At 37.6% G+C, this 13,159-nt stretch overlaps 1 protein-coding gene across 1 annotated transcript; it reads right to left on the bottom strand.

The window, feature by feature from the left end:
- Positions 1 to 3,962: 3,962 nt before the first annotated feature.
- On the bottom strand, positions 3,963 to 4,799 carry LOC115213341. Its single transcript, XM_029782275.1, has one exon. The coding sequence runs from the start codon at positions 4,797 to 4,799 to the stop codon at positions 3,963 to 3,965; it is 837 nt and encodes a 278-aa protein (XP_029638135.1).
- Between the last annotated feature and the right edge of the window lie 8,360 nt (positions 4,800 to 13,159).

Here is a 13,159-nt window from a genome sequence, read left to right as displayed (position 1 = left end):
ACGATCTATCATATATATGTGTGTGTATATATATATATATATGCTCTTCTTAACACCAATCATATTGATTGCACTGGGTGTATATATATATATATATATATATCATTTGTAGAAAACATAAATCCGAATGAAGAAGCACACTCTAAGATATAGAGCAGTATATATTAAAAATGGGGTAGGCCGGTTTATGGGATTACCTTAGGTTTCCTGACCATAAACGGTTTAGCTTTATGGCATATCCCAAAAACCTGTTGGCCCAAGACCTCTTAAAAATCTCTTTTCAGCTACTCCACTAAGAATATAACTATCCTGTGTCTTGGGCCAATAGGTTTTTGGGATCTGATGATACGCCATAAAGCTAAACCCTTTACAGGCGGGAAACCTATGGTAACCCCATAAACCAACCTTCCCCATTTTTAATACACACACACACACACACAATCTGCACCCAGACATCTAGACACCACCAGCTTCCTGCCCAGCCATGCAGTCAAAGAAATCCCCCTTTCTAAAGGAACTTCCATTGCTGAACAACAGGTATTACCCTGAAAGCACCATGTAGCCTGCCTTGGCCAATAGCAGCCTATTTCCAGTAGCCATCTTGGACTTTATGTATCTTTTCATTTAGTAATCTAAAGCCTGAAAGAGATGGGCTTCTGTTAGAAGCGCATAAAATTTTAAAATGCACAGAGCTGAAAGCTGTTTTAAATGTTTATGTATATGTATATATATTTAAAAGGTTTTGCAAAAATTACTTTATACAGTCACAATATTTGAAGAAATATTTTAACTAATGATTATTAATTATTAAGAAAATGTTTAAAAACATGACACAAACCCTTTTGAAGGAAGTTTTCATATTGTGTGTAAGCACTTTTATTTTTGAATTTCTCAAACACACGTGTTTTTCTAATATATTTTAAAGAGTTGATAAATTTTAAGAAAATATTTCTTCAAATATATATGTATATATATCAGTGTTCAGTTATATTAAAAACAATTTGACATTAATCTAATTGGTTACTTTATACTTTTGTCGAGAACAAATTTATTATTCTTATACAAGAATGCTGGTGACGGTGACTTTGAATTTTTGACTGAAACTTCAAAGACATTGTGATCAACATTCTTGTATGAGAATAATACATAAATATATATATACACATACACACAGACACACACCAACACACACACATATAGATATAAATATGTATACATATACACACATAGGCTATGCATCGGTTAAACCTTTTGCTATTTCAGTTGAAATAATAATTTTCCAATATAGTGCACCTGTGTCCATATGTATATACATACATGTGTATGTGTGTATATATATATATATATATATATATATATATATATATATATATACATATATATATATACATATATATATATATATATATATATATATATATATATATATATATATGTGTGTATGTATATAGTTATATATATAATTTTATATGTATATATATATAAATGTTTATATAAATATATATATGTACATGTGTATGTATATATATATATGTATATGTATACTAGATATGGAGGTGCACTGGCCCAGTGGTTAGGGCAGCAGACTCGCGGTCAGAGGATCGCGGTTTCGATTCCCAAACTGGGTGTTGTGTGTGTTTATTGAGTGAAAACACCTAAAGCTCCATGAGGCTCCAGCAAGGGATGGGGAGCCACCCCTGTTGTACTCTTTTGCCCCAACTTTCTCTCACTTTTTATTCCTGTTTCTTGAGTAACGCTGCGATGGACTGGCGTCGCGTCCAGCTGGGGGGAATACATACGCCATAGAAACCGGGAAACAGGGCCCATGAGCCTGGCTAGGCTTGAAAAGGGTGCATAAATAAATAAATAATACTAGATACATACCCTCTCTCTCTCTTTTCGGAGAGGCACTGAGCAGCTATACGCACACATACACACACGGCAGTAACTCCCGCCTACCGAATTCAATCACAAAGCTCCGGTTGGTTCGGGGCTACAGCAGAAGACACCTAACCAAAGTGCCACGCAGTGGGACTGAACCTGAAACCATATAGCTAGGAAGCAAGCTCCCTAACCACACAGCCATGCCCACGCCTACAACCTCATCCATATATGTATATGTATGTATATATATGTATGTGCATATATATATATATATATATATATATATATACAAATATGTGTGTGTATGTATATACATGTAAATACAAGTATAGAGTATTACCCATCATGTGACAGGTAACCTTTGAAATATATTATAACCACCAGGTATAACATAAAGAAATATAAGACACATACAAAAATTATGTTGTGACTTGTGTCAAATTTCTGGTGCTTATATGAAATGATGAAACGAGTACTAATCTTCAAATGAAATATATTCATTACTTTGAAATAAAATTAAATAAAATAAATTTCTCATTTGTATATTTGCAAAAAATATGTACATTTTTATAAATTTGGTCAACATAAGCCCAATCTTTTCTGTTGAAAATCTATCTCTGCAAAATTTCATAAATGAATATATATTTTTCAGAAACTTACAAGATTTAAAGTTAGGGTTAGGGTTAGGGTTAGGGTGCACCAAACTGCTTCTCACACTTTTTCTATCTCTCATTTTCTCTGATATATACATATGAGGGGATGCTGAAATGTTCCTGGCTTTGAGTAAAAGAAAACACAGGAGGATTAGTTAATTATAATTTTATTCAATATATTCCTCTTCTCAAATTCACACACTTATTGCAGTGGTCCTTCAGTTTTTCTAAGCCTTGTAAAGGTAGCTGGAAGGTTGGGCCTCAAACCAGGTCTTTCAGGATACCCTTAAATACAGGAACTTTTCAGCACTCCCTCATATAAGTATATATGTCACTTCACTTTGACTGACCAGTCCGTCAGGCGTCCATTTGACACCGCTGGTCACAGCAGGCTGTCCACTCCTCTCTGGTTCGCGCCTTTCTCATCCACGTGATCCCAATCGTCCTCCTGAAATCGTAACTCCACCGTCGTGGAGGTCTTCCGGGTGGTCTTTTCCGCTCACGCGGGTACCACTCGACAACTGCGTGCCTCCACCGATTATCGGTGAGCCGGGCGACGTGTCCAGCCCATCTATACTTGCTGCGAGTATACATCTCTCACGCCGGACTTCTTTTTGATGATCTCGCTACAGATGTACTCTCTCAACGATCTCGTTGACCTTTCCATGGCTCTTTGAGCCGTTACCGGTCTTTGCTCTTCTCTCTTTGTGGTAGCCCATGTTTCACTACCATATAACATTGCAGGCAGAACTGCACTGTTAATGAGGCTGGCGTGGGTGGTCCTGTCCAACCTTCCCTTGAGCACATCCCTTATGCCATTGAACGCCTTCCATCCGGCCCTTACTCTCTGTGAGATCTCCTTTTTGATATCCCGGCACATATTTATTTCCTGTCCCAGGTAGACATATTCTCTCACCTCCTCTATTTCATCATTGCCGATCACCATTTGACCTGTTGGTACATTGTCTGACCGCATGAACTTTGTTTTCATGCGGTTCATCTTGAGACCGACTGCAGAACTTTTGATGTCGAGCTCCATCAGCATGGTCTGAAGCTGATCCGTGTTTTCAGCGATGAGTACGATGTCGTCAGCGAAACAGGTGAGTGAGGAGCTCGCCATTGATGTTGATACCACCTTGCCATTTGATGCCTCTGATGATCTGTTCGAGACATGCAGTGAAAAATTTTGGGGTGATTGTATCTCCTTGCTTCACTCCCTTCTCGACCGGCACTCATATGGGTGATGACAGTAGAGCTATGTCGGTGGTGCATCCGGAATTTGCCTCTCTGAGCAGCTGCACATATTGCGCTTCGATTCCTTGTCTCTGCAGCGAGTTCAGCACTGCGTTGATTTCGACGCTATCGAAGGCTTTCTCATAGTCTACAAACGCAACGCAAAGAGGCAGCTTGTACTCATTTGCTTGCTCAAGCAGTTGCGTTAGAGCAAATATATGGTCCATTGTGCTGTAGTTCTTCCGGAAGCCTGCTTGCTCCCTCGGTTGTTGTTCGTCGAGATGACGTGACAACCTGTTCAGAATTATCTTCATGAGACAGCAGGCATATGGGTCGGTAGTTCTTTAGATCTTCTCTGTCGCCCTTCTTATACAGCAGGATGGTATTTGACTCTTTCCACTGCGAGGGAATTCTTCCCTCGTCTAGATAGTGCGTAAATCGCTCAGCGAGGATTTTCCAGAGCTGCTCTCTGCCTGACTTTAGCACCTCTGATGTTATACCGTTTTTCATCGAGCCGATGGCTCTTTCAACCTCACTGACAAGGATAGGTGGCACGTTTTCTTCCTGTTGGAGTGGTGGTAACGGCTGGACATTTCTGGTAGACTTAAAGAGCTTGGTGTAGAAGTCTTCACAAACTTTTTCCATCTCGCTCTTCTCGTTGACCGGTATTCCATCTGTATTTTTCAGGGCCGTCACCTCCGATCTATATAGTACCATGTCCCTCTTGCATTTCTTGAGGCTCTTCTTTTCCTCTGCGGCCTTCAAGAGCTTCTCCATCCAGTATGCCTCAAAGTCTTTCTTTAGTTGCTCACGAATCACTCTGCTGAGAATGGAATATTCAAGGTGATCTTCAATAGTCCTCTTCATATTTTTCCTCTTCTTGAGTAACTTCGTAGTTTCTTCCGAGATTCTTCCCTTCTTTTCTCTTAGACATACTCCCTTAGCCTTCCTTAAACACTCCTTCAGTTTCTCTATCAGTGAGTTGTAGTCATCGTCTATGTCGTCTCCTTGGCACCAGTCTTCCTGCATGATGGCTTCCTGCAGCTTTGCCTCGTTGTAGATGGGACACGTTTTCCCTTCGACGCCAAATATAATGCCATCTTCTCCCTCTTCTCGTTGATGACAACCCTCGCCCTTACCAGACGATGATCGCTGCCAGTGTTGAATGGCATCACGATGGAGACGTCATGCAATATGCGTCGCTTATCAACCAGGATGTAGTCGATCTCGCTTCGGTGCTTAGAGTTCGGCGATATCCAAGTCCATCTCTTCCTCTCCCTCTTCCTGAATAGGCTGTTTCCGATGTAGAGCTGCCTCGCCTCTGCCATGGTAGCCAAACGTACCCCTCTCTCATTTCTCTCTCCCATGCCAAATCTCCCGACGTACTCCTCTCCTTGTTGTCCATGTCCAACCTTTGTGTTGAAGTCTCCCATCACGACAGTGTAAGTGGACTTCATAGCCAGCCCTTTGTCTAGTTGTCGATAGAATTCTTCCACCTCTGACCGATCTACCACCTTCTGCTCTTCCTAATTTCACAATGCATCCATCTTGCCATCGTATACTCGCTTCCTTCTTCCAGCGTGTCTCGCACAGCCCTAACACATCGCACCTGATCTTCTTCCTCTCCTCCATTAGGTGGTTCAGTTCTTGCCACCCTGCCATAGACCTGCAGTTGTAGGTGCATATGGCAAGTTTAGTCCTGTTCCATGACGGCTTTTGGGAACCTGTGATTCTTAGCAGCCTCTCGTTGCTTGAGTTGCACTCCGCCGTCATGGAGTGGCCCGATTGACGTGCAGGGTACTGAGGCCCTTTTCCTTTTCTCTTCGTTCTTCGTGCTGTTTTAGCCATAAGATGACGCCATCCCACTGGCTGGGCGGGCAGGCCAAAATATATATGTATGTAGATATATATATATATTATCATCATCATTGTTTAACATCTGTTTTCCATGCTAGCATGGGTTGGACGGTTCAACCTGGGTCTGGGAAGCCAAGAGGCTGCACCAGGCTCCAGTCTGATCTGGCAGAGTTTCTACAGCTGGATGCCCTTCCTAACACCAACCACTCCGTGAGTGTAGTGGGTGATTTTTACGTGCCACCAGCACAGGTATCACAACTACAGTTTCCATTTGATTTTCATTTTGATGTTAATGTTGATGTACTTGACTCAATAGGTCTCCTCAATAGGTCTCACAGCGGGTCACCCTACGATCCAAGGTTAACACAGCAGGCCATCCTGAAAACACAGGAGGATTAGTTAATTATAATTTTATTCAATATATTCCTCTTCTCAAATTCACACAAAATTATGAACAATAATAGAGGGGTGATACAGTATATGAAAGAGGATTTGTGAAAGTCAGTTGGTTACCTCATTCAGTATTGATGCCTGACCATCTCCATATTTTTACTTGTTATTACTCTGTAATTGCCAAAAATATTTCCTGGAGTTTCAATAATTTGTGTGAATCATTTTCTCCTACTGAAGCATTGTTCCCTTCCACACTCATGTACCAAATACAGAAACATCCACAAACTGCAGGCTAAGAAATAAAATGTGAAATGTTTGAGAATATATCATAATACGACCAGCAAGATTATTTCTATGAAACAGAAACAGAAACTATGAAAGTGGTCCTTCAGTTTTTCTAAGCCCTGTAAAAGAAGCTGGAAGGTTGGGCCTCCAACGAGGCCTTTCAGGATACCCTTAAATACATGTGTGTGTGTGTGTGGGGGGAAGGGTGTATGAAAAGGTATATGTGAAATGCAGATAGTTACCTCAGTCAATCTCATGTATATACTGCTAATAGGATGTACATGAGTGTGGAAGGGAACGATGCTTCAGTAGGAGAAAATGATTCACACAAATTATTGAAAATCCAGGAAATATTTTTGGCAATTACAGAGTAATAACAAGTAAAAATATGGAGATGGTCAGGCATCAATACTGAATGAGGTAACCAAATCCTCTTTCATATACTGTATCACCCCTCTATTATTGTTCATCTCTTGGATGATTACCTTCTGGATAGAGAAATTCCGCTTGGCTGTTTTTCATGAAGGATATTCCAAACGAAGTTGCTCATAGGGAAGACTAACTCTTTCATATGACAGAGTGGTGGATAGCTTTCCATTTTAACTATGCCAACCAAAACGATGGCATGGTGAATGTTAACATCATCCTGAAATGGGTATTTAAATCTTGATGTAATCTACCTCACAGTCTTAATCTCATAGGATTTGGATAAAGGATAAAGATCCTTCCCAAGTAAAAAAATTATAGTCAAGATAATACCAACACTCAAAGCCAAAATTATGACACCACAGAGATTATTGATTGGTTTATATGCTTAGAAAATGAGAAGTGTACTAAATTTAACTAGACAGACAATATTCCTTGCACCTTGTATGCATATGTGTGTATACATACACATGCACACATTTTTTTATTATGGCTGGGTTCTAACCTGAGCCACAGCAACATGGTCCACTCACCACACCTCCCAGTCCAACGTCACTGACTTAAGGTCCTGGATTCATTCCAGGCCAGTGTTTGCAATTAAGTTTTCAAAGTAAGTGTGACAATGTTTTCCTCATCTTACATCACCATGAAGTGGGTTCCATGTGACTAATTTGGATGCTTCCAGTTCAGGGTGGTTCATGCAGTGGCCAGATAGTTGCAGCTGCCTTTGTTTGGTCTTCTCGCTGACACATTCACACACGATCTGTTTGTAAATCCAAACATCACAGTTTTTTTAAAATCTCAACAAGGAAACCATACTATCTTAGAGTTTTGTTGTGTATAATTATACACATCTAGTTGAAGGTTGGTGTTTCTGTATTGCATGTATAGGAAATGGCATGATATAGTTTGTGTTGACAATATTGTGGATCTACTAATTGGGACTACTAATTCAATATACCTTGGGTAAAAATAAGTTGTGTGTGAGTCACTGACAGCTAATTATTGCAATATTCCAATTTTAAAAAGATTGTAGATATGTCAGAAAAGATCAGGAGTTTATAGAAGTTATTTTCTTCTTTTTCTTTTGACATAAGCACCTATTATCATCCTTACATCATTTATCTTAATAAGATTGGATCATTGATTAAACTGGTTATTGTAGCTTATTCACCCTAATGCTGTGAAAGATAAACCAAATACAGAAACATCCACAGGCTAAGAAATAAAATGTGAAATGTTTGAGAATATATCATAATACAACCAGCAAGATTATTTCTATGAAAGTCTTGCATTGATTAAAGCTTTATTAGTGAAATTGATCAAACAGAAATTGTGTGGAAACTCACTGGATAGAGAGTATTTGTTTTCAGATGACTTGATCCATCAACCAATTTATTAGCACCACCTGGCCTTCAAGGTACCTCTAGTAGAGTCCACTGTGTTGCCACCCAGTTTTAAACTAATCCTCAGGGTACCTTCAGTAGAATTCACTCAGTTACCTAGTTTAACACCTGTCCCTCAAGATACCTCTAGTGGAGTCCACTCTGTTGTCACAAGTTTAGCAGCACCACCTGATCCTTAGAGTAGCTGAAGTAGAGTTTACATTCTGCCGTCACTTAATTAATGCCTCAGTGTGAGGGTAATTTTCTCCTTCTTCCACCTGTCACAAAGATCTTGAAAAAAAAATGGTCATTAGTACTACCTTACCTTCTCTAAATAATTTAGAAGGTGATTAATATCTATCATCTTCAAAATCATGTTTTTTTTATGTCTTACATTAAAGAAGACCCTGAACTCATGGTTCCATATGATAAAGGTTTACATTCTGCTGCAGGGACTACATATTCTGCACACATACTATGAATTAACTCAAAGTGCCTTTTAGCAAATATAAATCCCAAATCTATTTCAGTTTAGATCAGATGTTATGATATTGTGAAATAAACCACCAATAATGTAAACTATCTGAATAGTTTTCATGATAATGTAGAAAAAGACACAAAAACGATAAAAATATGTAGCGGGTATGATTCTTGGCCACTACTTCTGGTCTGATCTGAGGGTAGCCCTTAAAAGGACGGTTATCGCAATTAGATCTGATCCAAGAATAGTCCTAAAAAGGACTGTTATTGTAATTAGATCGGATCTGAGAGTAGTCTTAAAAAGGACTGTTATCGCATTCAGATCAGACTTGAATTAGCCCTGAAAAGGACTGTGGTCGTAATCAGCAAAACTGGACAGACGAAAGCAGTAGTTGAAAGGACGAGCAGACAAGAGGTGTAAGTTTATACAGCGATTTATTTCAGGCGGGAAATAGCAGTACAAAGGTTCGAGGCGGCGTGAGTGGCGAGCGTGGCAGGCGAGAGGGACATGATTTACATCGGTCGAGTGCCAAAAAGCCAACTGCCTTTACAGCGATTTATGATGTCTATTTATACAAAAATATCAGCAGTGATGTTTAGCCAGTGTCCAATAGAATGGCAGGTAGGTAGCTTTTGTCCAATGAAAGGTCAGGCAAGTCGCTGGGGGTAGTTGCTTTGTTTTCTCTGGTGATGGCAGATGTATTTCCGGTGTCCGTGCAAGTTACTTCCGGTGACTGTACAAATACAATAACCGTCTATCAATCATAACTTGGAGTTGTGTCAGGCATGAACAGAAGCATCTCTTACCATCATGTGTCCCACATTCATTAACAGTCGTGGAATCCCTGTCCCACATCAGGATTTTGATTCATGGTTTGGAAAGATACCCACAGGTCAATTCCCAAATGATGATAAGCAATTTTTAGTGTCACAGAAAATCAAATCCTTTTTAAATATATATTCATCCGTACAAGACAGCCCAACATGTTAGCCAACATTTTAACAGTAAATAATACAATGAAAATAAAAAAAAGCTAAAATCATGAAATCTGAAAATAGTTTATTAAATTTTACACAAAAATAAGAGCTAATTAAGGAACTTTAGATGAAGAAGATCATAATTAACTAATGTGGGAATGTATTTTACAAATAAAAACAAAAAAAAATACAAACAATGGGAGAAAGAAAAAAAACATCAATGCAGCACCAAATGCCTTCAATAGTTGCACAGCACAGAACCAACCGAAACAAACAAGAATGATCGCATTGATTGATTGATTGATTCTAGTTTCAGCTCATGAGCTGTGGCCATGCTGGGGCACCGCATGTTCTTATTCAAACTGTTTTAATAATTAATAATTGTCACCTAAAAAAAAAAAAGTTCACAGAAACAAAATGTTATTTTTCTTAATAGGAACTTTTGAAATTGAAGAAATATAGTAAATAGTTTAGTAAGATTTAACACAAAATTCTGATATTATAGATATATGAGAAAAGGGAAGCAAAAGAAAGTGATGGAGATTTGCAAATATCATAAATAATTTATGTTTATTTGTAGAATACTAGATCTGGGTCTCTAAATGTTTACCATCAAATCAACTTATTCAAGGAAGGCAAAATGACTGCTCGTTAAAATATAATACACACTAATTAATGATAACAATAACATAATAATCAATACCATCTTCTTGGTTTTCTTTTATCTTTTTTGTACAAAACAATAATTGAAGTCACCATAGTGTAAGGAAAAGAAGAGGGCCTACAAATTCAAAAGATGTTGATTGACAGAAAGTTTAAAGGGCTGAATATCATAGTCCAGAAGGAAACACGACAAAAACAATAAAGTAATATTTATCTCCTCTTAAATGTGAATGTTAGAACAAACTATACTGCAGTAGATACCATAAGAGGACCTCCCATATTGGCTTTTGGTGCAAAAGCACTCTTGTTTATATCGCTAGCAGAGTGTATTTTGCACCAAAAGCTAGTAAAGTTGTTCTGACAGAACATCCATGTTTAAGTGGGGATAAATATCACCTCTCAGTATTAACACTACCTCTGTTACTCTTTTACTTGTTTCAGTCATTTGACTGTGGCCATGCTGGAGCACTGCCTTTAGTCGAGCAAAGTGACTCCAGGACTTATTCATTGTAAGCCTAGTACTTATTCTATCGGTTTCTTTTGTCGAACCACTAAGTTATGGGGACATAAACACACCACCATCAGTTGTCAAGTGATGTTGTGGGGGACAAACACAGACACACAAACACATACATATATACGACAGGCTTCTTTCAGTTTCCGTCTACCAAATCCACTCACAAGGCTTTGGTCGGCCCGAGGCCATTGTAGAAGACACTTGTCCAAGGTGCCACGCAGTGGGACTGAACCTGGAACCATGTGGTTGGTAAGCAAGCTACTTACCAAACAGCCACTCCTGCATATATATTTAATAACAGTAAGTTCCAGAGCACAGCAGTTCAAGGAAAGAAGCTTTAAAGATTTAAAGGCCTTATGACTAACAGGAAGCTCAACAGACGAATGATGCAATGGGTGTCACGTATTAAGCATCAACAAATATATATTTTAATATTACATTTTCTATGTTTCAATGAATTCAACAGTTCTTAATGTAAGATTTTGTAAGGTACACCAGAGCATTGGGGAAAATCTCTTGCAAATTTTAGCTACAGCTCTTTTACATTCTGAGTTCAAATCATGCCAAAATCAACTCAGCCTCTTGTCCTTCAAGGTATGATAAAACAGAACATCATTGAATATAATCAACTATTAGTGCTCCCCTTATGTTAAATCTTTTTACAGTGTAAACTCAAATTCCACTGGATTCAATTGTGCCTGTCATCTATCTATTATTTTACTCTTTGTGACCTTATGTCATTATATTCTTCCACTAACATCTGACCTTGAGTTATAGTAAAAAGTAAATATAGCTTTTACATACTTCTATATTTTAGCTTATAAATTCAAAACTAAAAACAAAACCACATATTAAATATATCAGTTCCATTTGTCTTCTTTAAAGATTAGACCATTTTTGCTTAATCATCAATTGGAGAGCTGTATCTTACATTTCAAGAACAACTTTGTTAATAAATTTATATTAGAATCTATTTTAAACCACAATACAAATATGAAAGAGGTTTGAAGAATTTGTAAAATCCCCAGTCTAAATCTCAAACATTCTAATCTGATAAGAAAGAAACCTCTCTCTGGATATGAAGTATGCCATGGATTTTATCTAAAAAAAAAAAAAGAGGGGGGGGGAGAGAGAGAGATACTGCCTCTCTATGTCTGTTTATCTGCAGCTATGTTAATGCATTTTTTTCTCTCTATGTCTGTTTATCTGCAGTTAGGCTAATACAATTTTTTAAAATTTCAATAACTTATCATAGATTTTAACCTTTGTTTTTAAAAAATACTGATTCTCCAGACGCATTAATGTAAATCATAATGAAATTCCACTAAAGATCTGAATACTTTAACCTAATCAACATGCAATATCCTATTTTTTATCTCTAGAAAAATACTCTATATCTATGTACCATGTCATCTATTATTGAGTGCCTGTTATCAATTATGCAACAATGATTAAATAATTACATTTGCGTAATGAAACAGCAAATTTTATCAAAAATTACATTTTATCAATTAGTTTTAAATAATGCTTCCTACCTGAAAATATCCTTAATGATTAAAAAATTATAATTATTTCGTTCCAGTTTTAATCAATCAACGAAATTATAATTGATTTGATTCTACCTTTCTAGGTTAGTTAATTGTATTTTTTTTAAAAAAAGGAAAAAGATCTTTTAATTTTATAATGCCATATCAAAACACATAGAAAATGTGTTTGTCGTAAGAAACTGTTTGAGCTTCAACTTAGACTATAACAGCTGGATGCAGAATAATAATAAGCACAGATGTGACTCTATGGTAAGAAGTTTGCTTTCCAAACATGTGGTTCCAGGTTCAGTCCCACTGCATGACACCTTGGGCAAGTGTTTTCTACTATAGCCCCAGGCCAATTAATGCCTTGTGTATGAATTTGGTAGACTGAAACCAAAAAAAAAAGCATGTTGCATACAAATATATATGTTTGAGTCTCCTTTCCTTGATAAACACATGATTGTTGTAAAACATGATTGTTGTTACCATCATACAAGCAATGTCATTCAGTTCTAATATTCTATGAGAACATGCCTGGCCATGAGGAAATACTATTTTGCTTGGAAACAGGTGATAGTTGATAACAGGAATGGCACCTGGCCATAGAAAATCTGCCTCAATACACTATTTCTTACCCATGCAAGCATGGAAGAGTGGACATTAAAATGATGATGACAAACAGGATATAAACGTTGTAAGGATTTAAGGGAGGTAAATCAGAGAACTATAAACAGTAGTCCTGTGTCTTACCCTAGCAGAAATAGTTGACCTGGTTAAAGAAAATAACGAAATTTAAAAATGCCTTTTAGATTTCTAACTAACATGAAACATAGACTACACAGGTCTCACCTCCTAGGAACTGAGATACCAACGTTA

Source organism: Octopus sinensis, linkage group LG6, assembly GCF_006345805.1.
Source record: "Octopus sinensis linkage group LG6, ASM634580v1, whole genome shotgun sequence".
In the NCBI taxonomy this organism is placed as follows: domain Eukaryota; kingdom Metazoa; phylum Mollusca; class Cephalopoda; order Octopoda; family Octopodidae; genus Octopus; species Octopus sinensis.
Note: the sequence above shows the minus strand (reverse complement) of the source record. Positions and strands in the feature narration are given on the sequence as shown.

Bases quoted from the DNA above. Each gene is read 5' to 3' on its own strand.
- LOC115213341 (XM_029782275.1), bottom strand. From the start codon at position 4,799: ATGCAGGAAGACTGGTGCCAAGGAGACGACATAGACGATGACTACAAC.